This window comes from Ciona robusta, chromosome 1 (genome assembly GCF_009617815.1).
Source record: "Ciona robusta chromosome 1, ASM961781v2".
Taxonomy (NCBI): Eukaryota; Metazoa; Chordata; class Ascidiacea; order Phlebobranchia; family Cionidae; genus Ciona; species Ciona robusta.
Window position 1 is genome coordinate 10588031 of NC_143235.1, and position 23632 is coordinate 10611662.

At 34.4% G+C, this 23632-nt stretch overlaps 2 protein-coding genes across 5 annotated transcripts; one reads left to right on the forward strand and one right to left on the reverse strand.

The window, feature by feature from the left end:
- The first annotated feature begins 58 nt into the window (after positions 1 to 58).
- On the forward strand, positions 59 to 1476 carry LOC149743045 (uncharacterized protein C3orf38 homolog). Of its 2 annotated transcripts, XM_089880295.1 has the most exons (4): positions 69 to 328; positions 405 to 505; positions 562 to 708; positions 881 to 1476. In XM_089880295.1, exons 1-4 carry the CDS (start codon positions 208 to 210, stop codon positions 1418 to 1420), a joined length of 909 nt encoding a protein of 302 aa, XP_089736421.1. In that variant the 5' UTR covers positions 69 to 207; the 3' UTR covers positions 1421 to 1476. The 2 variants fall into 2 exon arrangements, with proteins under 2 accessions (XP_089736432.1, XP_089736421.1); XM_089880306.1 differs by lacking the exon at positions 562 to 708 and having other exon boundaries at positions 59 to 328.
- Positions 1468 to 23511, reverse strand: LOC149743046 (active breakpoint cluster region-related protein-like). Of its 3 annotated transcripts, XM_089879524.1 has the most exons (29): positions 23410 to 23511; positions 17023 to 17297; positions 16457 to 16834; positions 16008 to 16208; positions 15814 to 15888; positions 15576 to 15731; positions 13083 to 13241; positions 12663 to 12846; positions 12160 to 12283; positions 11745 to 11865; positions 11261 to 11404; positions 10701 to 10886; positions 10449 to 10556; positions 10107 to 10161; positions 9658 to 9764; positions 9134 to 9277; positions 8776 to 8861; positions 8307 to 8392; positions 7821 to 8077; positions 7445 to 7456; positions 6603 to 6749; positions 6265 to 6367; positions 5648 to 5868; positions 5034 to 5203; positions 4482 to 4621; positions 3918 to 4032; positions 3472 to 3597; positions 2929 to 3082; positions 1468 to 2612 (listed from the first exon to the last, which is right to left on the reverse strand). In XM_089879524.1, exons 2-29 carry the CDS (start codon positions 17203 to 17205, stop codon positions 2157 to 2159), a joined length of 4398 nt encoding a protein of 1465 aa, XP_089735650.1. In that variant the 5' UTR covers positions 17206 to 17297; positions 23410 to 23511; the 3' UTR covers positions 1468 to 2156. The 3 variants fall into 3 exon arrangements, with proteins under 3 accessions (XP_089735650.1, XP_089735657.1, XP_089735661.1); XM_089879531.1 differs by lacking the exon at positions 7445 to 7456 and having other exon boundaries at positions 23410 to 23510; XM_089879535.1 differs by lacking the exons at positions 15576 to 15731; positions 15814 to 15888; positions 16008 to 16208; ... (1 more) ...; positions 17023 to 17297; positions 23410 to 23511 and adding an exon at positions 13644 to 13814.
- Positions 23512 to 23632: the final 121 nt, after the last annotated feature.

A 23632-nucleotide genomic window follows, 5' to 3' on the forward strand; every position in this document is an offset into this window, starting at 1 on the left:
TTGATTCATAGCAAAATTATCATAGTAGTATGTGTATATAACTCCACTACATTAACATATGTTCTCGCGAATATTTTAGGGCGTCACAGGGGACTTCCCTTGGTAGATCTGCAAGTTTCTGCCAGAAACGTAATTCCTCTTTTAATAATCTATCTAGCGTATCTACCTAAACTGAACATATGTTCAATAAACTTACTGACTCAAGGAATGATAGACGGCAAAGAAAGAGTAGAGTGCGAAGCTATTCTATTAGAGTTGTCATCAGATGATCTTAATTCATTGTTACTTACAGTTACCAATAAAAAAATCGTGACGACTTCATGCAAAGGTAAAGTACCAATTAAACTAAAAACAACTGAATTGTAAATTTCTACGTTCTCACCTTTTGAGTGTTAAACATCCAGAAAGTATCGATGCTATATTAGACTACTCATCAAGCAGTGCTGAACTATTGGGAAGGAAAAAAGTAAAACGAGATGTCTTATTTAACTATCTGCACAAAAAGGTTGGTATAAACAAATATATTGTTTGTTTAATAAATGATAACTTGTTTCTAACAAGGGTGAAAGACTGCCAACAACATCTGACAAAGATACACTTGTCCAACATATAGTAAAAAGGTGTGGTGGACATTTATCCGTACATAAAGTGGTTGAGCATAAACAGTTAACACCATCATCACCAGCATATGTATCACCTTTGAGCCAGGTAGGGTGACACAACTCCTTCTTATATTGCAAAGTTTACCTTGCTTGATTTGAAAATGGTTTGGTAGCAAGTTAGCAACATATTTATACCCTCATGCTTTATGTTTTAGATGGTATTAAAGAATAAATAAAATTATACAATATTAAACATTCTCTTTTATTTGTAATTTCAGTCAACTTCAATTGCACCTAACCCAAGAGGATATGTTGTACAAGAAACAAATCAGACTTTATCTCAAGAATTTGTTGACTGGTTTTACCCAGTGCTCAATGGTCAAATGAACGAATTAAACACGTCAAGTTGGAGCTCTGATCACTTTACACCAGACTGTGTGTTGGAATGTAGCAATAATACTGACACTGTTGAACAGTTTTACGGAGCAGAAGAAACATATGACAAGTTTACAAGGATGGTACGCAGTGACAGAGTTCTGTTTAACGTAAACACCACTCCTAATGGTCACCGTGCAGTAATAAATCCGCATGGTTTGGCAAAAGTAGCAGCTTGTGGAACTTTGCACCAATATACTGCAGATAACCACAGTTGCTTAGTAGGAATTTTTGAACAACTTTTTGGATTAATACGAGACCCTAATGATCAAAATAGGTGGAAAATTAAGTTTTCTAAACTGCTGGTTAAGCTGACCGCCAATTACAATGAAGCAAATGGTCTGAGCTCATCTTTGCAGGATCAGTTAAATAGTGAGTTGTAATGTACACGTTAATATCGGCAGTTAAACTGCTTCTCGGAGTAAAATACTTCTTGTGATTGCGTGGTGTTTTATTACAGCATAATAATTATAACAGCAGGTTACTAACACAAGGGGGGAGTATGATCATAAAAACGACGTTAAAGTTTTAATGCGAAGATGTGCGTGTACCGAACATTTGTACAATTTGTCTATTGTTCATTTGGTGGTGCGGAATGGGTGTTGTGTTTTGATAGAAGCTGAGCTAGGACACCAGCTTGGTCAGGCTAAAGTTTTTGGAACTTTCGGGTCTCCTAACTAAGCACATGCACACACCACGAACATAAACCAGGCACAATTACAAAAGTTATTCGGCGATTAAGAGACATTAAGTCTGTTAAAAACACTTCAGCGAGGTGACCTCACTGGTTGCACAATGTCCAACATGTAAAAAGAGATAAAAAATTAATAAGAATAAATACAAAAGCCGGGTTTAACTGCATTATCAAATTATTCTCATTTCTTGGTAATACATGATCTTGATCAATATAGATTAGAATGAAGGCAGTACCGTTGTATGTAGTACCGGTCTGCGCAGTACCATGGCTTACACTCAAGTCTCAGTTCTCCCTTACAGATAGCTCAGATTCAATTATATGATTATTCCGCTCATATATGGTAACCTAACTATTAAGAAGTTATTGCACCAAAAAAGGAAACCGATTGGGAACAGTCAACCATTGCTGAGTGCCACTACTTGCTACAGATCAGTCACTACAGATTGCTTGGGCACTTTCACAGGCTTTCGTGGGGCAGGGACAGGCTTCGGTTTACCTTGCATGTCTGAACTTGGTTTCCGACTGACTATAGGTTTTATTTGTGGCTTGGCAGTGGAAGAGGGAATGTAGATTTCTTCATATGGATGATATCTTTGTTCTTTAGGTATTGGTGTAGGTGGGGGAACTACTGATCCAGAATGAACGTTCCCAGATCTCTGTTGTTTGATTGAAGATGTTTTTTCCTCTTTATCTGATCCAAAACTTCCTTCTGTGGAGGATCGTGTCATCGGAGGTTTGGATTTCTTGATTGATTTTCCATCAGTTAAGTCTTCCTGGCTCTTGGAGAGATGTTTATCTTTATCTTCTTTCTTTTGTTTCAGCATGGTATCATAATCAACCATTTCTTCGAGTTCAAGACAATTCAACAAAACATCCATCTGAAAAAAGATAATAAAAACCATGTTCATAAATCCTTATATTCAAATCTACATAAAAAATCCTAAATAGACAGTTTAGCAGGACACCTTCTTAACGCAGTTCTTAACCCAGCCTTAATTAGTATCTAAACTGCTAAACAGTCAATTCTGTGGTAAAAATAATGTGCAAATGTCTGAAACATTCTGTCAAGCATTCAACGTCCACAGAACTAAACCAACAGTTACTACAATTGCACATATATAACAACATTGAGCAGTAAACTAATCAACTAGTTTTATCACTGAACCAATCTATTTAAACAAAGGAAACCTTAACCTGATAATGAACATCCATCCTGAGTGCATTAAGAGCAAGCGCAGATGAAGTTATTTGGGGAGTTTTGTCTTCAGCTGGTCTCAGTAAAGTTGGTCCAAACACAGTAGCAAGATTATGAAGGTTCATCTTGTTATTTGAATCGTTCTGTGAAACTCTGTGAAAGAAAGGCAATTTTTACAAAACCTATAACACAGTAAGCAAAATCTTTTGTTAGATATGCTCGTAAAATATTAGGCATCTAAAATATTTTAGAAAAGTCTTAGTTCATCAAAAATTATTTCTTTCAAATTAAATTATTATACTTTCAAGTTTCAGGTATTCTATTTTTTTAACTACACAACACTTTTGTTTGCGGTGTCTTTAGTAGAAAACTGAGTGTTCTGTTAGAATTCAACTAAAATTGTCCAATAATATAAGTACCAGAACGGCCAGATTCACCGAATGTATATCACAGTTATAAAAATAGGAATTAAATATTAGTACATCAGTACATCCAAACATTGTGGATGAGAATCAAGACATCATCGCATTCTCATCTCTTACTTGATGAGATGTTCTCTGATGAAATGTAAAGTTCTATAGTTAGGAGGAGGAAGATCATTAATGAGTTGCTTCATTGTTCGTAGTTTCACATCGGGATCCGTGAGAGACGATGAACTGACAAAGTCACTGAAACAAAATAAGAATTCCCTTATCACTCATTTGTCCGAATGTTATTTATTTCATACAGATCGTATAAATTCATTGAAAACAGTTTTAAAGTGAGCAATAATAGCATAAAAAGGCAAAAGTAGCAGAAATGCATATTAAAGATTTTTAAGTTTTAACATTATTTATGTCATAATTACCAAAAATAGTCTTTTGTAACAGTTCTTAAACTACAGAAATATCATTGAACTGTCACCACAATAACCTATTTTAATGCTCACATTATGTAAGAGTTTTTTAAGCCTGCAAATCCCACAAATAAATCAAATTTGTCACCATACCTGTATCTTGAATCAGTGAACAGAGGTTCAGGTAACTCACGAAAGTAAAGTTTAAGCACGCCAGCAACTGCATTAATATCAACCTCTCCTAGTAACATGGTCACATCTCTACGATCTGCAAAAAGTATTTGAATATTTACTGCATAGAAAGTTGACTGGTGCTGGACAACCATTGTCCAGTGGCTCTCCAAGGCTGCCAGGAATTGTTTATTGTAAAGCAGAGGTCTTATCAAGACTTTGTTTATTTCAATGGCTAATTTAGTAGATAAAAAATATTTGGGAATATTTTCAGGTTTCTTTATGGATAAAGTTGGTAATCAGGGTATTATTGTATCTGAAATGAAAGTGAACTAAAAAATATAGCGAAACACTAAACTAAACAATACCAAGTCATGTATGTTTTTTATATCCCTTGCCAAATGTATAGTTTTTATACTTTGTTGTAAAAATATGCAAAAATTATTAAAATTGAACTTCACATATCTTATACATTTCTTAACCAAGATTTTTTTTTCCAGAAGAGCTAAAACACAACAGCCACAACAGACATACTGTATTACATACTTGTATCAAATGAAGCCTTGAGTGCTTGTATCTCTGATGCCACACCTGACACTCTGTATATTCCAACTTCTCCCATTCCCCTTCTTTCAACCTCAGCCACACACTTCCTTACAATGCTTGGGATGCCAGAACTTTCTCGTCTAGTGAAAATTAAATGCTTTTATTTGGCCGATAAATTGGAAACTTACTTGTTGGGTTTCATTATCTTTATTTCAATGTGATTTTGTTATTATACCCTAACAAAATTTTAGGTTATGTTTTTTCATAGGTATAGACAGTTAATTGTAGTTTTAATAATTAAATAAATCTTAGACCTATTACATGGGATCTTAACTTTAACACCCAAAAAAGATAAACTGTACATTTTCTTTACCAACAAAGCCAATATAGTTTAACTGCTTAACACATTTTGTAAATAAACATAACAAAAATTATCACAGAAAACCTAACATAACTGTTTATTTATCTCTTCAAATATCATAGCAAAAGTCAAATTAAACGAAAAAAGAGAATGAACAAAAAAACTAGAGTCATTAACACTGAGCAACGCACTTAGCTGTAACTCCAATCTTGACCCCAAACACCCCGTTTGATTTCTTTGAAGGAAGTCTTTGAAGGCTGTGTTCCCTCGGTGTGAACTTGATTGAGACACTGATGGATAATTCATTCATCAACACACTAACTTCCTTCTCACCATGCGTGCGTAACGACTCTCGTACCAACTGACAACAAAATGTAGGAACTTTAATACAGTGATCATGTGCAAGATTGGTAGGGATTGGTAAAACAAATTTTCTGTTATGGTCTAGCGGTGGTTTTTAGTTAATAAATTAAAAACAAAAAAATGTTTGGTGAACCGAACACTTTGGAAAACCAAATTATATATTTTAGTTATCAAGGGTTTGGTTTATAAAGGATGAATGTTAAGAGTGAAAATTGAGTAAAAAACTGATATATTTGGAGTACTTAAAATGTTAGAAGAATTCATCTGCTGCATCAGGGTAGGTTTTAACAATTGTAGAAATACATGTGTTAGTATCGGTGGTGTATTTATAGGGATTTGCAAAAAATAGGTGTGTTTAACTGAATATGATTGACACACCATGATGGTTTTCAAGCAGTATAATTAAAACCCTAAAGTTATAATTTAACAGAACACAACCCACCCCAACTTTCCCCTTTGCAATGAGAACATCATCATCATATGAAGCTCCTGCCACCGCCTCTCGTGCCCGATCGTAACAGAGAATGCGAAGAGTTTGTGCACCGTCAACCTCTAATTCAAACTCCTCATCCCAAACAGGAAGCTTGGTGTCTCTACACGGTCGTGTCTTCGCTTTTGTTTGAAACTGTCCGTAAGAATCAACTTCTAACGTGCAGTATGGATCTGTAAGGATCAGAGAAATTTAATTTACAAAATTTCAGAGAAATTTTTACAATTTAATTCTTTTAAATCTGAAATGAAAACCGTTTTTACCATAAAACAACCCAAAAAGTACGCCAAAGCGTGGGTACCAACGTTAATAGACAGTTTATGTCATGCCAGCAAAAAACGGATTGTTTGTTAACAATAAATTTGTAACGTACTGTTTGTTATTAATTTTTGTACTAAATAACTACCTCGTGTCAGAAGACCAAGGTACTTTTCATCACCATAGTATTAGTAACTACTATTTTATATAACCCAAATATATTTTTAGACTTTTTATAACATAGGCATTTTATAATGCAATGAACAACACAGAACCAAGTGTTTAATAATATAACTTGGCAAGCTACTTACTGCATGCATGAAGGAATCCTTGTCCAGAATGAATAGTTGCGTTTAAATATCCCGATAATAAATCTTCGTCTTCCTTTATATGCATGGAACCGACATTGTTCATCTGAATGAAGAAAACATTAATTTTGACTTAATGTAAGGCTTATAACTTGCTGTGTATTTCTACTCGATGTTGTTTAGATAAACAGCAGTGACAGAAGTACAAAACTGTATTAAATAATATCTAATATTTACAGTAAAAAAACAACTTTTAACAGTTTTTATGCAAAAAGCAACACTCAATAACAAGAGAAAACAAATTAAATCTCAGATATACAACATATTGCAACGCATAATACCTTTCGAAGTCGAACACAAGCAGAAAGCAGTGCATTTACTTCCAGTGATGCCAGTGAAAAACTTTTAAAGCAGGTTTCCTGTTGTTTCATGATTGCCTCGGTCCATTCAATCCTCTCATAATCGGAAGACATGAGGAACATGTAAGACTGTGGGTAATAGGACAGTGGTAAGATACAATGCATTGATATTTCATATATGTGAACATGTAAGCTATTAACATTGCATTGATTCATTAACCCTTGCAACCAATGCATGTTGTACATTGGCTTGGTTAATAATTCACACTTTGAATTTCTATTTGATTTTGAAATAGCTCAGGATACTGGTACTGTATTTGTCAATAGGGTCAGATTTTGAAAAAAATTTAAAACTGCATTCAAGATGCAATTTTGGTTCAAATTCAGGTCAATTTCTTATCACACATAAACTAATATTCACTGAATCATATTCAAAGCACACGCGACAAATGCAGCTAACTAAATTCGAATACACAACCAAGTGGGAACAAATATATATATACCACCAGCACTGACATTTGCATGGTTGGGTGCATAGATACAACTATACAAACATTTGCATGCAAGAGAGAAGTAAACACAAGTCTCATTTTAGTAACTTGCCGTTAGTTATAAGCAGCATTAGTTGGTTTAATAGCACTTTTGCTGCATAAGAACAAAACTTTATAAAGTTTTGCTAAACAATCTTTACAAAGCTATAGAGGTACACAAGATGCAGTTTAAGCATACAGAAACTGCTTTTCAGATTTCAACAAAGTTTTACTGCTATTATACACACTGCCATGCAACGATAATATACCAACACCCAAACCGCGTTTTCCTACCTTACTTCTTTCCTATTAAGCAACAAAATAAAGAAAAACTGTGAAATATGTTTAATATTAACAACAACTAAAATATCTGTTGTATGAACAGTGGTGTGATTTCAAATTCATTTTAAACCATGGAGATGATACAGAATGGAATATTGTTGTGGTTTGTTACATATTATAAGCAATTGATATATTATTTTAAAAGAATTTAGGTTTTTAAACATTTTCACCAAAATTATCGCACGGGTATAAATGATCTCCTAAAACATTTAAAATTACACATGGACACATTATTGTATTCATTAAAAAACCACATTGCCCCCAACATAACACAGCACTTCAGCACCTATCACCAAAATAAAGATGAAGAAGACAAAGAGCAACTCACCTTCCCCTGCATGTGATATATTCGTAGAGGAAGATCAGGAGCTGCGAGGACGATCCTCGCTTCCAGCTCTGCCAGCTTCTTTCGGAGCCGTTCTTCCCGCCGAGTTTTTGCCGGAGAGCTCTCTGAGGACCTCGAGTGTTCCTTTGCATCCTTACTGTGTGCTTTACGCTCGCGAGCGATGTCACGCTTAGTTTGTTGCGCACGGTTGCTTAAATCACGAAGATCATCTTCACTCGTGGGTTGAACATCGGGTATGGCTGGTAATACAACCATGTGTTTACTGAGGCTTACAACAAAAATACAAATACTTCTTGAAGGCTATTAATATCTTAAGGATAAAATTAATTTTAAATATAAAGCACTTGGTTTTATTACTTAATTTTATCTCATTTTAGAGTCGATTAAAAAAACTGAGATTTATAAAACAATAATCTTGGACCTTAGCTTGGGAAAAATCAGTTTGGTTACTCCGTATTAGATTTTTACCTTCAGAATCTTCTTTCGGTTGAAAAGATAGATCAGCTAACGGAATGTACCATTTGCATTCATATGAATCTTTTGAGTGGAACACCCTGTATGGGATGATAAGTTCATTATTAAATTTATACTATTATAATATTGTTCACATGGGAAATTTGTTTTGATAATGCCAGTTATTTTATAAAGTAATAAAGAAGACGCAGCTCACGAAGGTGGTTTAAAAATTAAAATTGAAAAAACTTTGAACAGTGCTGGTTTAGTAAGTACATGAATACAACTTTATCACATTTATTTGACTACATTTTTTTTAAGCTGTTAAAGTCATATTAGGTTATTATGAGCAGTATGAGTTACAATGTAATGGTGACCACTGTTTTAGGTAGTAGTGCATAGAAATGGAGATATGAGACAGTGTACGGTAAATGAATAAATGGAGCATATGCCTCATGACAAGCGTCATAAGATAGTGACTCACCCCGCTGCGCTCTTTTGTTTTGCACATAAAAGGAGATCGTTGTAAAGGAAACAATGTCTTAACTTTCTACTACCATCATTTGAAACCTGGAGATAAAAATAAACAAGTTTTACTTTGTTGTTATACACAGTCAAATGTTTGCTTTGAATAAAAAACTTCAAGTCTTAAAATTTTTCAATAGATATTATGTCTCCGAAATAACTAATAACAAAAACTGCTTCACAGAAAAAAAATTCAAGGTTGAAAACTAACAACAATTTTATTCCACACATTAGCTTACTGTAAAAAAAAAACGGGTTTTACTGACACAGTCAAACCACACAAAAGCTGATCATAGAAACAGTCAAATAAAAGTTACCTCTACAAGAAATCCATCTTTAATGAGTTCTCTATCTGCACTCCGCGCAGCAGCGGCAGCGGAGGAAGGGACTCGACGAGGCTTGTAGGAGGAGGAAGATGCAGAGTTAATCCTCTCAAGGAACTGCTGGGCTTGTTTCAACACCTGGAGGTAAAAGGAAGTGTGGGATGAAGTGGTGAAAGGTTAATCGTGTGTTTTGTAAATATTAGGTGGGATTTGTAAATATTAGGTGGGATTTGTAAATATTAGGTGGGATTTGTGTTAAAATCCTTCTATTGGAAATTTTCTCAATTTTGCCTTTTTTTTGCAAAAGCGGGGCATTTTCATTTTTTGTTAAAAAAATGTATAAATTTCTTTTACCAAAATATATCTTGTTGTATAGGTTGATTATTATGTGTAGTTTTATACATCTCATAAAGTAAAGATTACCCATTTCTCACACATACTGCCATGATACATCCATTTCAATAATAAGTTTAGTTAGCAAATTTGTACATTTTTTGGCATTATGTTGTTTAACACACCTGTCTCAGTGTATGATAATCTGGATGTCTGTGTGGTGTGTGCTTCAATAAATCTTGAAGAACCAACGTTGTTCTCATAAACCTCTCCACAGGTTTGTATAATACCTCTGCAATATAAACAACATAAGACCACACAGTAGTACTCAAAATAACACAGCAAGTTATAAACAAAACAGACTACTCCTCACACCTGGTAACGCAACAGGTAATCCCACGTATCCACACATTGTACATTTTATCGTTGGTCATGTATTATTCAATTCTTTATCAGCAAAATCAATATTCTAAACCGTGGTTAACCCATTGTACACAGCATTATTTGAACACAACAATGTTAATATTTACTGAATTCTTTGATTTTATATACACAAGTAGAAGTGACACCATTTCATAATTAAATAAGATAAGTTACGGGAAAAAAACAATTTATATCTGAACAAGCTACGTACCGATTAAACTGATGGACTCGGAATCTTTGCTTCTCCTGGATTGAACCTTTAAGCTCTGCAGAATAATAGTGATGTGAGGATAATGCAATCCGAAACTAAGGTCATGAAAGGCTCACAATGAAGGTTAAAAGATAGAAAATATATCTGTGTATATATATAGAGAAAATATATCTGTCTTTGTTTTGGTCTTCTGTTACATTGTATCTCTTTTTCCATAAACAGCAACCATAAACATAAACAGCTTTTTCCATAAACAGGAACGCTTCTTATGTTCCTATTTAATACATGATGGCACAGCGTATAACTCCATTTAAGAGACACATAATGTTATTATGTTATTACCTCAATAATGTGACGAAATTGCTCATTTTCTTTGGCACATTTTTCCACTGTGTGTTGCGCTCTTTTATAATTGTTCAGGTAGTCACCATATAAGTTCAGTTTAGATAGCTGAATGAAAGTGGAACAGTAATCAATACATGAACAAGTAAACACAGATTGTGTTACCAATGTTTATATTTAGAACCAGGCACAGTTTTAGTACATAGTATACAAACTGTGTTTAAGTGTATATAACATGAAAACTATTCATACCAGCTTTTTGAACAGATCACCCACTGCAGTATCAGCACTCCATACATCTAATCTGGGTTTCAATTTTTGAAAGAAATTTGCGTGAAGTTCATGTAATTCGTTCACACGGAAGAAAACCGTGTCAAAGTCTTGTGCTGACATCACAGGCTGAGATGTTCCAATTGTAGCTTTTAATGGCTTCATGTACTGTGGGATTTCGATGGTTAAGACACAGGTAACTAATAAATTTAACGAAAAAAAACAAGTTTTTGTATTACAGATATTATTGCAAGGTGAAATAAAAGTGAATACGACAAGACCAAAACTTATTATTTTATAAACACCTATTCTATTTTGTTGTATAAAATATTCCATAGAATAGAGGGAATTATTTTATAAAAATAGAGAGAAAGAAAGCCTGGGTTGTCCTGGTACACAAATAACCAGAAAACTATTGTATGAACTGAAGATGTTAATGCAATACAATAGTAGACAACAAGGAAATGCTTATTAACATCACTGTAGAAGCCATCTATTTGTATCACTTCCTTTAACCTGTGCAAGATAAACACTTCACTCACCAGTAACAATGTATTAAGGTATTGAAGATAAGCTTCCTCGTTATCAAGCAAGGATGTGAGAACCCACTTCCTCATGCGAAGTTTCTCGGCCTCAGCGATGCTTCTCACCTTCTGGTAATCCACCATGTCCGACACAGCTTCATTCTGTACAAAATAATTTACTTTTTTCTTAAAATTAATTTTAAATTTAACTTAAACCGGGGTTTTGTTTTCTAAGGTAATAAACCTCTGTTGGGCTATCTTTGACTACTTTTTAAAGTAGTAAAAAATAAAACTAAAAAACAAAATGCATGCTGCTAGTAACAAGAATAAAAAACCGCAAGGAACAGAATTCTTTGATCAGCATTAACATTTAATTAAAATTTAGTTCTATTCAATTTTGCAAAATACACATACTAATAATATACTAAATATTATACACACTTTAATTTGGCTTACACAGTATTCTGGTGTTAAGAGTTAGGACAATACGAAAACTATTTACTTTAGATGGAGAACCATGTAGCACTGTGTCTGTGCTGACACTTGTGGATTTCTGGGGCATGGACATTGATGGCGTGCGACCAATGTCTTCAGATTGCCCCTCTGTCTCTGTTCCTTTGGGTCTGAAAGCAATTAGTGGTAAACGGCTAATAATAGTATTGGTAATACCCATGTTACAAAATTTGTGCAGTTACTAGAATAATAGTGCAGTACACACTATATTGGTATTTATTATTACACAAAAAAACAAATTCCAGGCCACAAAGCAAAGGTAATTAAAAGTTAAAATATTGTTTAATATTCAGTTTAAAATATATTAACTATTAAATTTGTTCTTCTGTTCTGGCTGTTTAAATATTGTGTCATGTTGTAAAATTAATATTGTGGAAATACAAACACTGGCTGAGGATACTGACTTTGAAAACACAAAGATTGGGGTTGGGCTGTCTGATTGTTCACGCCTTGCTTGGTTGATGGCGTGTAGACTCCCAGCAATATTGTTGCTTGTGGATAATGACATATCATCAGAACCAGCAAGATCTATAACAGGCATTGAATTAAAGTTAGAAATATATGTTGCTATGTAAATTAAATGGTTGGTGTTTTAATCCAACGGATTTATCAAACTTATATAATATGCAATTTTTGTGCAATTTGAAATTCATTCATAATGAAATGAGAATTAACTGAACAATGGAAAACAGTATGGGAAAATGGGCTAGCTCCTGCATAAATGTAAGACCTTGCTCATATAAGGAAAACCATTTAAGTCATTTCCAGACAGATCAGACAACTTATAAACGCAATATAAGGTACTAGAGAATCATCTAGCGTGTCTCTTTATGGGACCTCACCCATATATATATTGGAAAAGACATTATAGACAGATTTCACTATTCATTTCAACAGAATTAAATACCATCATCAGATGATTGAAGTTCCATGGATTGAACAGAAAGCATGGACGATCGATCAGGTGTGGTACGATCATCATCCGACCAATTAGAAAACGCTGAGTAAGCGACACTCATTCTCTCGTTGGTCGTCCGTGCATCTCGCAACTGATGCAGAGGGGAAACTTCTGGAATGTTCAACTTGTTTTGCTGGAAATAAAAACGGTTTAATATGTGCTGGTTCATGTTTTAGTATCTCTTTAAAAAAATTGATGTTAAAAAATGCATTATATATAAAAAAAACTATTACATGGTTAATAGTTTTCAATTGATTTTAATTAGAATTTGAAAACCAATAAAAAATTATTAATTTACTCTCCAATTCATAATATTTAACAACAGAATATAAAGTTAACCATATCAAAGAAAACCAAACTTGTACATACATTGGAATGTGTGGATGTTTCTGACACAGATTCAAAACTATCCCGTCGACTACTCCCACTGTGTTGGGAGTCGGAGGAATGATCAAGATCACTTAGTTCCGGAGAGTAACGATCCATGCTTCCCTGTTTTCCTGGATCACCATCCAGCTCCTCCTGCTCCTGTGAGGAGTAATGAGAATGATAATTAAAAATGGAGCATAATTAATAACTACGTTTTACAGCTGTTTCTGAATATTGCAAGCATATTTCACAGAAGAATCAAAGTTATGCGAGAGTAACTTTAAAAAACATATTGAGGGATTTTGTTTAAAACTTTTATGCCATATACTTGAGTAACAGGACTATTAAAAAAATGTTGGGTTAAGTGTTGACATAAAAAAATACACTAAGAAGTAAATACTTTGAAACACACTGTAGTAGAATAAACAAGTAAATATGTGCTTTGCATATTCAAAACTTATTATATGTGTTGACCAAAGACGCTAAACGCATGCGTTTCAACTGTTGTCTTATAAGTAACAATGCAAAAACATGCAAATGCGAACTAATTAATAAACTAACATCAGCAGTGATTAGAATTTTCGTGCCTATGATTGCTGGGAGTGGTGATTCTGCAGGAAGCATCATGAATAATCCAAACAAACCGATACAATTAATCACAGATGTAATATGGTTGTTACTTGTTATGTGTATGTGAGAACAGATCTCATAATTCTGTGTAACACAACAAACAAGCATTTAACTCAAGCGTTCACCTTTCAGATAAACCTGATTTTACTACTAAATCTGAGCCTGTATAAGTTCCTTGGCTGAACTACTACATAAAATCCTTACACAGGGTTGGTTACACTCCCCACTAGAATATTAGATTACTATTTAAAAATTGGAGTTATTTCCGTAACACATTCACTGATTCTCACACAGACCAACACAACTACATTATAATCAATTCAGAATATGCTGTTGGCTACTTTCCACCATCTGTTCTTATACAATCTTTTCTAAATCCAAGTAAAGTCAACTTAAGCCCTTCAACAACACACTTCAATAAATGAATCCAATGTTAAACTGAACAACCAATTCCTACTTCATTAGTATCAAGTTATCACCTATGTGTGAGTTCCCAGTGGTAAGACAACAAGGCTTATGGAGTTCTGTGTAAATGTTATCATTGTATGTATCCGTTACATATAGGTTTTGTATTTATTGTTCTAACCACAGCTACCTGATGCATGTAAATTTATGTCCACATGTCTAAATAAAAAACACCCTGTAGTTAAACATGCAAAACGCAAGTATAAATAAAGATAAACATAATTGTAGAGTTATGTGTTATAAATAAACTTTCCTACTTTAAACAACAAATTCTTACACCATTTAAAATACTTTGATATACAGGTTAATGATTTTTATTACTGTTAAAAATGAATAATGTATAAATATTAAAAAACATATCTAAATCTTATAACTGCCTCTTAACAAGTTATATATGACCAAACAGCCTACCTGTACTTAGCATTTTGTGATGTGAAACAGAACTAACCTCTGGTAAACTATTTATAGAAGCCATGGTGGCTTCCTGTTCTTGAATCTTCACCACTTAATATAAAACCACCTCATTATAATGGGAGTCCACGCCTCAACAATTTTGAAAATAAAACTGCTCGCCCATTACATGGTTCTGCTATATAGACAATAACAAGCAGAACTAGTTCCCTTAAGCACGTGTTGTACAAGGAACTGAAACTAAAGTAAAGACGACTGAGATATTAACTCTATTTTGTATAATTATCGTTCAAAAAAATATTAGAAAAAAAAAATGTTTTTTTTACATCTAGAAAAACCAGTGTCAGCTAGCAACAATATAAACTTCAGTAATCAATTGATCGATGATGTAATTAGTGTTTTATTGACATGCAAAGGAAATGTCAGTACAGGTAGCTATGTAATACATCAAATCTTGATTGAACCAAGCAACTGTTTACCTACTGGATGAAAACATATATATATCACAAAGCACAAACAAATGTTCAATCCGACCTGGCGCAACTGAAACTATTATGTAAACCTTCATTTGACAAGCTAACTTCTTATCTTAAGAAAAAGGAAATAGTAAATCTGTCATACCCTGTAATTTAAGTTACGACAGCAGACAGTCATGTCATGCACACACTAAAATCAGAAGTTGTAAGCCCTGTGAATATAAATAACTAACAACTAAACAACCATGTAATAACATGTTCTCAAAACTGTCTGCATGACAATCATGGTAAAGCCATTGTACATGTAGGCCTATTAAATAAATAGTGCCCGCAGTGACATACTTAAAAAACAATATGATATCATCGTTGACAGCAGAAACATTTTTTTAAAAACAAATTGAACACTTTATAAAATTAATTCAAACACAAACAGTAAACAAAACCTACCTAAATAAACTTTAGGACAACAAAATTTACATAAAAATTAGATATTCAAATGAAAAGTACTCACGTCATAGTTAGGTCCAGCTGCTGGCCATGTAAGCCGGCTATTCCGAACTGCTTGGTTTTCTATCGAACTCTTTCTTAATTTAACATCAGTACTTGCGAGAGTGTAATGTCGTTTCCCATACCCATCTTTCATATCAATATCGGAGATATCATAATCCTGAAATATAATATATATATATACATATTTAAGTTACAGATTGGTAATGCGTTTTCAGTGGTTCGGCAAAGAAGTAAAATACCTTTCCATTTGCTTCTTCATTCAGGGCAGTCATTGAATCAAATTGATTATCACTGTCATACATTCCAACATTACTCTGAAATTAAAAATCAATACAATTAGAATTAAATTAGGTGAGTAAAACCTTGAAACATAGAACCCATGCAAGCTTGTTTGAAAATTTTGTTATTTGCGAAAAATAATAGAAGTGTTTACTTGATTGCCGGTATTACACGTCCACACTTCCACATAATCCCCTCTTCCTCTTGAAGCCTTCTGTTTTGGTCCTGTCACCATGGCAACAGCATCATTTAGGTTTTCTTCCGATGGATTTTCCTGTTTGACAGCAAACTGTGTTTTTGGAGTGTCATTGGTTTCACTGCCTTCTTTATCTGGGCCAGTTTTGCATTCCCAAACCTGAATTAAATCAATAAGTGCGAAATTACTGGCGAGGAAGTGTGTAATTAGGAAAGCGTGATTGCAAATCTTTGGCATCATTTATAACGAACACTAAACAATCAGTGTTGAACAATAAATGAAAACATTTTCATATTGCAAGATTAGAAGGAAAGTTCATGGATTTAGCGAGCAATAAGCATTAAGCGGTGAATAAGGAATCAATGTGATATGTGACTAACTGACTAATTATACACAACATGCATTACCTCTAAATAAGACGTTCGCTTCCTTAGACTGGCTCGAGGTGGGAAGGTGGAGGAAGCCATGTCCGGTAGCGGCTCTTTTGGCTCCGTTGCTCTAGCTTCAAATATCTTCACGTTCTCAAGGACCTTTGATAGTCGATTTGATTTCTTTTCCTCTTCTCCTTTTTTAAGTTTTGTAAACTTTGGTCCGACAGCAGGAGCGACTTTAGTTGTTTCTACAGACTTCGTCTCGTTAGCGTTTATATCCACACTGTTGTTATCTGAAATTGGCTTTTCTAAAACTGGATTTGGGGAAGTTGGTTCTGAGTCTATAGAGGAACTGCTTGCTCTGTATCCCCAATTCTCTCTTTTGTAACTTTGCCTCTTCGCAGCTAAACACGTCTGTGAAAAATAACAAAAAGATTTATTTTCGTGCAAATAGTGAGATGGGTCATACTGTTGTGATTTTCCCTAACGTTTAGTCATGTCACTAACTCAAAAATGGCTTCAAAAAAGGCTTCAAAAAATTAAGCCAATTCTGTGTATTGTATAATTAAGCCGAAGCATACTTAAATAAATAAATACAGTACCTGTAAATAAATAAGATGGAATTTTTCTCGGCTAAGTTTTTCTTCCAGATCTTTAATAAGAGTTTGGCAATTGGTCAAACTTGTCTCAATATCCTCTACATTTTTAAACGCCACGTTCGCTGGTGGTTCTTCTCCAGGAAACTTTTTTGCCCACTCTGCAAGGAATTCCTCCTTCATTGTCATTTTGAGCACCAGCAAACACAGTGTGGGACTAGGATAACATACTGACCATTTCACAGTGGGTATTTTTATTACTTAAGAATTCGCTACACAATCTGTAATCAAAATAGTGAAGTGCATAGTTATACAAACATCCTAAATACATCTGTTTTCTGTATGTCTGCTAAACCAGTTTAATTGACATCAAATAACATAATTCAAATAACGTCACCTAAACAAATTCATTTTCAAGAACATAGCTTCTTTATTTATTTTTACAAACAGCATTTTGTAAGACATAAAATTGGTTGAGCTTTACCCTATTCCTATACCTGCTCAGTTTTAATGTCTATCAATAATTGATGTTGTTGTAATTGGAATCTTCAAGCAGGATAAGAATGTTCAAACCATTTCAATTCAGGGCTTTACAATGTGGATAGTAATAGTATAATAGGATACAAAAGGGTTGTATAATGTTTACAGCTAGTCTAATTACCTATACCAAATACATTAACGGCATAGTACAACTAGATATATACATATGTTATAACATTAGTAAGAATTACAATATGCGACTCCATAAGTGCAAATGAGTACAAACTTAAAATCGATTGAGCTAAGATTAAACTTAACACATATAAACACTCTAATTCTTGTACATGCACAACAGCACTAAAGCTCATTAAATTATAATAATATAACCTCATTCAATTTAATTCTTTTATGATAGTCCGATACGTACAGTAGTCAACTGATTACTATATGATTCACCTCCGTGTTATGATACAGGTGTTTTAAATCGTTACGACAATCCCGTTAAGTTTCTGCTTAATCTCCAACTGCATATAACTATTATTTCTAATCAAGATACTTTTAATAAGACCAACCATTTTAGTCTGAAGCTACGTATAAAAGCAGGGGCAACTTGTTTCGTGTATCTCCGTAGACAATATACTGGCTGTAAAGTCAATATTTGCGCTACAAGTGCCTTACTCATCAACCGAGCCGGTAAGACGATAAACAAAAAGAGACATAAGCTAGCTGATCGAGAGTTAGAACAACCGATACCAATACGATAACTGATATGTTGTTTCCTTCGCTACTATAATCAAGATGAACGAAGAGCGAGCACAAGCGTTATGACGTCATAGTGCTAACTATGCGCGAATACTTGGTCCAGATACCGGTACTTCACATTAAATCGCCTTTTACGTTTTGAAACATCAGAGAAAGATAATAAACGCGTCACAATCACTTCTGCCTACGTCACGGTGACGCGCGAAAGGGACAAAACTGAATTCACATCTGGTGAGCCTGGACAGCACTAAAGAAACATACGAAGTGAGGAATTGACGTAGGTCTACTTGCATATGAATCATTGTGTTGTAAGCCGCAATTCAAAGTATCAACTGATGTAATATTCCAGTTACTGCTGTAAAGAAGCTTTCAACCATTCACGTTTGGTGCGAGATTCAATCGTAATAACAGACGTAGACACTGTTCTATTAGGGACACGGTAATCAGAATTATTTCACGGTGAATACATTGGATAGTTGTAACAGAGAACTGAAACAGTTGCCCGCGGCTCTTTACCCGACGTATCTAATTTATTATATCTGCTGACAAAAGATATCCGATTGCAAGTAAAATGTGTAAAATCAGTTTGACTGATACATGCTGAGATATATATAAGAGGTGGTGTACGGCACTAAAATAAGAAATGGCTAATATTGGGGATTTTCCATCCAACTTATTAACAGAATTCTAGGTTGCCGGGTTACAACCACAGAGCGTATATTGAGCCATTCACGCACTCGCTTAATAAAAATAAACTGTGGAGAAAAGCAGTCTGTATGGGTTGTCAAAACATTAGTTGTCGTAAAAGTGAAACGGATTTGGCAAAATGACGCACAGGATCTCTGTTAAATGTTTCTCTCCTATGGTTTGTGTTGTTTCTAGAGAGATGCAACAGACCAGTAAGTCACGGGACGCCACTCATATGTGCATCTAAATATACGCGCTAAAATTATCGCCGCTGTAAGTTACGGGTCCAATTACACCGGACACCAACCGAACATCTATAACTGGTGTCATCTGACGTGCTGACTAACAAACAATGCCACGGTCGCACTCGGTAGACTTCGTAGGTAAAGACATGTACCCCAATTTTAGCTATTTATAAGTAAAATATGAACAGAAATAGAAAATAGAACGTGAATCACGATACTTACGGAGAATCATTTCAAAATGGGCGCGCCCCTACTATAGACCATATCCCAAAAGAACATAATTACGTTTATGACTGATCCATAAAAAAATTAAACAAAAGTCAGTTCCATAATATATTTCTAACTTCAACTGCGAAGCTGCAAATCAAATAAACAGTAAGTGACTGGTATGGGGAAAACGGCTCGCGGAAAGTCGTGCCCACCAGGTGGGCTTCGCGGCAGAACGAGTAGTTGTGAACTGGTGGTTACTGAAAGACGTGCAGACATCGCGTTGGTACTTAGAAAGTACCTTCCCAGACTGCAGTAAAACCACGGAATCTGCAAAAAGCATCAATGGATTTCCAATGAGTGGTGAATAAACGCAATATCACGATTATAGAAAACACGATAAGTGATAAATTCTTTACACGCTGGCCTATTTTTGTGAAGAGTTATTAGAAATTGGTCGGGTAACGTGAAATAATCAAAATTCCCACTCAATCAGGGAGACTACTTTTTGTCTGGAAACGCGGAAAAGTATTGTGGGTAAAAATAGTTTCATATTGCCGTCTGAATTTAAGCAGACTTGTTCAATGTTTTATATTTACTACCAAATAATAGAAAATATAATAAAAATACGAGAAAATAGAAACAAAAGGTGTCCCATTTTCCTCCATCCTACTATGTTACGGAATTATATAACCGCTTCCTTATGAATCTAAATAAGCGTTGTTAATTGCTAAAAACACAATGAAGTAAGATGCAATTGTACTACATGCATACGTATCTCTAACTTTGATAGTTCGAACATAAATAATGAATAAACCGTATTTGAGTGAGCTATGAATAACTATTAAAGGACACGTTAATGTTTCCCTTCCACGTTATAGTACTTAGGAAGGGCATGTTTTGACTCATTTTCCTGCATCATAAGATGAATATGACCTACGTTTATACTTTCGGACCCGTTAATACTTTTGAACACTATATTACTATAAGCACGAAGTTCTATATACGGGCAGGAATAGGGCCGCTGCTAATGACCAATATAAGCGTCACGTGGTATTAATGGAACTGGCGGGTCAATATTGCGACCCCCGTCACTTTAAATAATAAAGTTTGGTGCATTTATGTATGGAGCCATGCTGTGACGAAGAAAAAATAGCGGGCAGTAAAAAATTTACTGACGCTTTGTTGATTTTCACTGTTGTTGGCTTGGGCTGGGAAACTGCGCAGTGGCGTTTGCTATCTCGTAAATCTGATTTCGTATTTTTACGGTCACGAGACAAATGTTTCTAACACAGTTTTGGGAGAATAAAACTGCAACTGCAACAAACTATATTTTAATTATAGCCATAATGCTACGGAATACCATTATTGTTTAAAATCTGAAAAATAAAGTTTACTTGTCTGTTTTATTGAAAGTTTTCAGTTAAAAAAGTACTCGGCAGTAAATACTTCAATCATTCAACTTACCAGCTTGCCTGCCTCGAATACAAGTTCAAACGGTCGCTAATCCTCATTAAATGCCGTTCTGTGATTATTTATATCAACCAATAACCGCAACCGAGCACTTTCAACAATTTCCGTACTGCTGCAGGCGATGCCCGGCGCTTCTGGCGTTGTGACGCGACAAAGACATTACGTCACAGGGGCATACGCTGCCGTCGTTGGCCATATGTCGTTACGTCATCCCTGCAACGGCTGGCCATACGATCCGATGCCAAGGGAGATGAAGTAGGGTCGAGTTGATTCGAAATTACCACGCTGATATTAACAACGGATGACCCGGAGCAGACAATTGTATTGCTGGAATACACATGTGGAATGAAATACCAACTTTCGAAGCGGTAGTTTCTCGCCCACGTAAGGTGCAATTTGAGTGGCTGGAACGAGAATAAGCTTGGTAACCTAACCGTATTGCACAAACTTCCTATAACATAATTGACAATCATTCAAAGGATATGATTTTCGTTGCGTTGCCGACCAATAAACAAGTCGTTAAAAATTAAAACAGGGACTTCAAGCGCAAAGAACAAACACGGGCGCGACTGTGCGGTCCATGTTTGTCTCTATTTTATGAACACTAAAACATACGGCGACCATGACAATACTCAGGTATGCCTGTTATCTGATTCTGCAATCTTTCTCCTGATTTACCGTTTGGAATAACAGTTCCTAATGCCTGTTGTTGGCCTTAATCTTTTTCTGGAGACTCGTAAAAGGTTTGCACACTTGAGTGCTTACCAACGTAGTAAAGTAAACAACTTACTGTTAACAGGGCTTGTGTTGCTTTAAGATAATCTTGCACTTCCTGATTCATTGTAGTTTAGATGGGTAACAAGAAATAACCAAAATGGGACAAGAAATCATTTGGAACAGGCAAGATAAAATCGATCCAGTTTAATAAAAACAGTTAAACACAGTAAGCTTTTATTGAATATGGTTTTTACTTGGGAAGAAATACTCAGTGGTTGAACCAATGAAAATGAATGCGCAAATTTACTAACGAAAAGTTTATTTTAAAAAGCAAAAGGATTCTAATTACTGTATATTTCCCCCATTATGTTTTATTTACTCCATTGTTGTTTAAATTAGGCCAAAACTTTTTAGCTAAGAAAAGTAAACAATATTCATTTTCGGCTCAGCTACAATTTCAAAGGACATACTGATATAGTAGTGTCCATTTACCCAGCTCTGTACGAAACTGGCGAACAAATAATCAAACATTTGTTTAAACTTTTTTAAAATATAAAAGATGATAATGGAAAAGCATTTATAATAAAACTAGAGACATTCTCCCCATAATTCACAGTGACATTTTCACTTTGCACTTCAGCTCAACAAACAGATTTCTTAGAACCTAAATATCAACTTCCTCAGAAAGAAACTGTACACTTTATATACAGAATACACCTAATGTAACTGGTGTACACCCACTTCCCACACCACAGCCTACTAGAGATCTCTAGCAGATCATTGTAAACCAAACAGACACAACACTATGGTCAACTCCATATCAAACTCTACGTTAATCAGTATTGACTAATTGTGTGGTTTTATGTTCAACGCATATAATTTAATATTTAGTCTATTGATATTTCAATTCTGAAACCTGAATTATTCCTTTATTTATTATGTAATCTTTGCCAAAATTGATATAATATTTTTTTTTTTATAACTATAGGTAAATCATTGTTGTAAACACATAAATAACTGTCTTAAAACAATTCAAGTGATGTACAGGAAAATGATTAAAAACTTAACAACAGTAAATAGAGAAGCTTTATTAATCAGAATGCTTTGTTTATTATTAACAATAGTTGCATAGGTATCCACACAGCATTGTGAAATGCTTCCTTGTTAATTGTTATCAAACAATCAAAACTGATCAGCGGAACACCTAATTGTCAACTAAAAAATACATATTATATTCATAGCCCCATTGTTGTTTTGTCATATTGGTATCATTGTTAATTGTAAAGCAACACATTCATTTCCTTAGTACACTGGCTTGGCAAATAAAAATAAAAAGTTCTTTCTACTTATATTATTAATTCTGTTCTATGAGTAACCTCACGTTCTACCAAAACACAAGTCAACTGTACTTTACATATATTAGTCTGTATCTACTAAAAAATAATTTGGGGTGTTAACAAACCAAATAACACAGAGAAAATAATCATCCTAAAATAAGACTTGTCACTCTAGGTCAATTAAGTAAACATAACCCAAACCAAAGACATAACTATTTGCAGAATGAATACAACACCTTTTATGTCAACATCAGATCACCTATGTGGGTGGTGCTTAGGTGCTAACATAACAATATTAATAGCATAAATAAACACTAAACATATAGACAAGGGTTGGTGTCTAATCAAGTGTAATGTATCTTCCATATCTATCTAAAATTCATTTAAAATAAACAATTCAACAAAAAGTTCAGAAAAACAACAAATATTGTAATTTCATTTACACAATGTTAAAAACATTCACAAAAATATTAAGCAGTACTAACCCGTATCCATTATCAACAGCTCGTCGTAATAGCTTGCACTAAAAGTTTGTACATTTACGTACCAACAGCTTACCTCATACAGCAAACAATACTGAAACATTTGCAGAACTAAGTTATTTACAAATGCCGGGATCACTCAGGCGTAACTTTTCTGAGCTCCATCGAAATAAAAGAATTCTTAGTAGATTTAGAAGTCTCCAAATTTTCCCAGCGTTTATTTTGT

Excerpts from the sequence above, each read along its gene's own strand:
- LOC149743045 (XM_089880295.1), top strand. The coding sequence starts at position 208 with ATGATAGACGGCAAAGAAAGAGTAGAGTGCGAAGCTATTCTATTAGAG. Across the intron at positions 329-404 it reads CGTGACGACTTCATGCAAAG|AAAGTATCGATGCTATATTA; the intron begins GTAAAGTACCAA and ends TTAAACATCCAG. Across the intron at positions 709-880 it reads ATGTATCACCTTTGAGCCAG|TCAACTTCAATTGCACCTAA; the intron begins GTAGGGTGACAC and ends TTGTAATTTCAG.
- LOC149743046 (XM_089879524.1), bottom strand. The coding sequence starts at position 17,205 with ATGACAATGAAGGAGGAATTCCTTGCAGAGTGGGCAAAAAAGTTTCCT. Across the intron at positions 4,033-4,481 it reads CAAGGCTTCATTTGATACAA|ATCGTAGAGATGTGACCATG; the intron begins GTATGTAATACA and ends TACTTTTTGCAG. Across the intron at positions 2,613-2,928 it reads GGATGGATGTTCATTATCAG|ATGGATGTTTTGTTGAATTG; the intron begins GTTAAGGTTTCC and ends ATCTTTTTTCAG.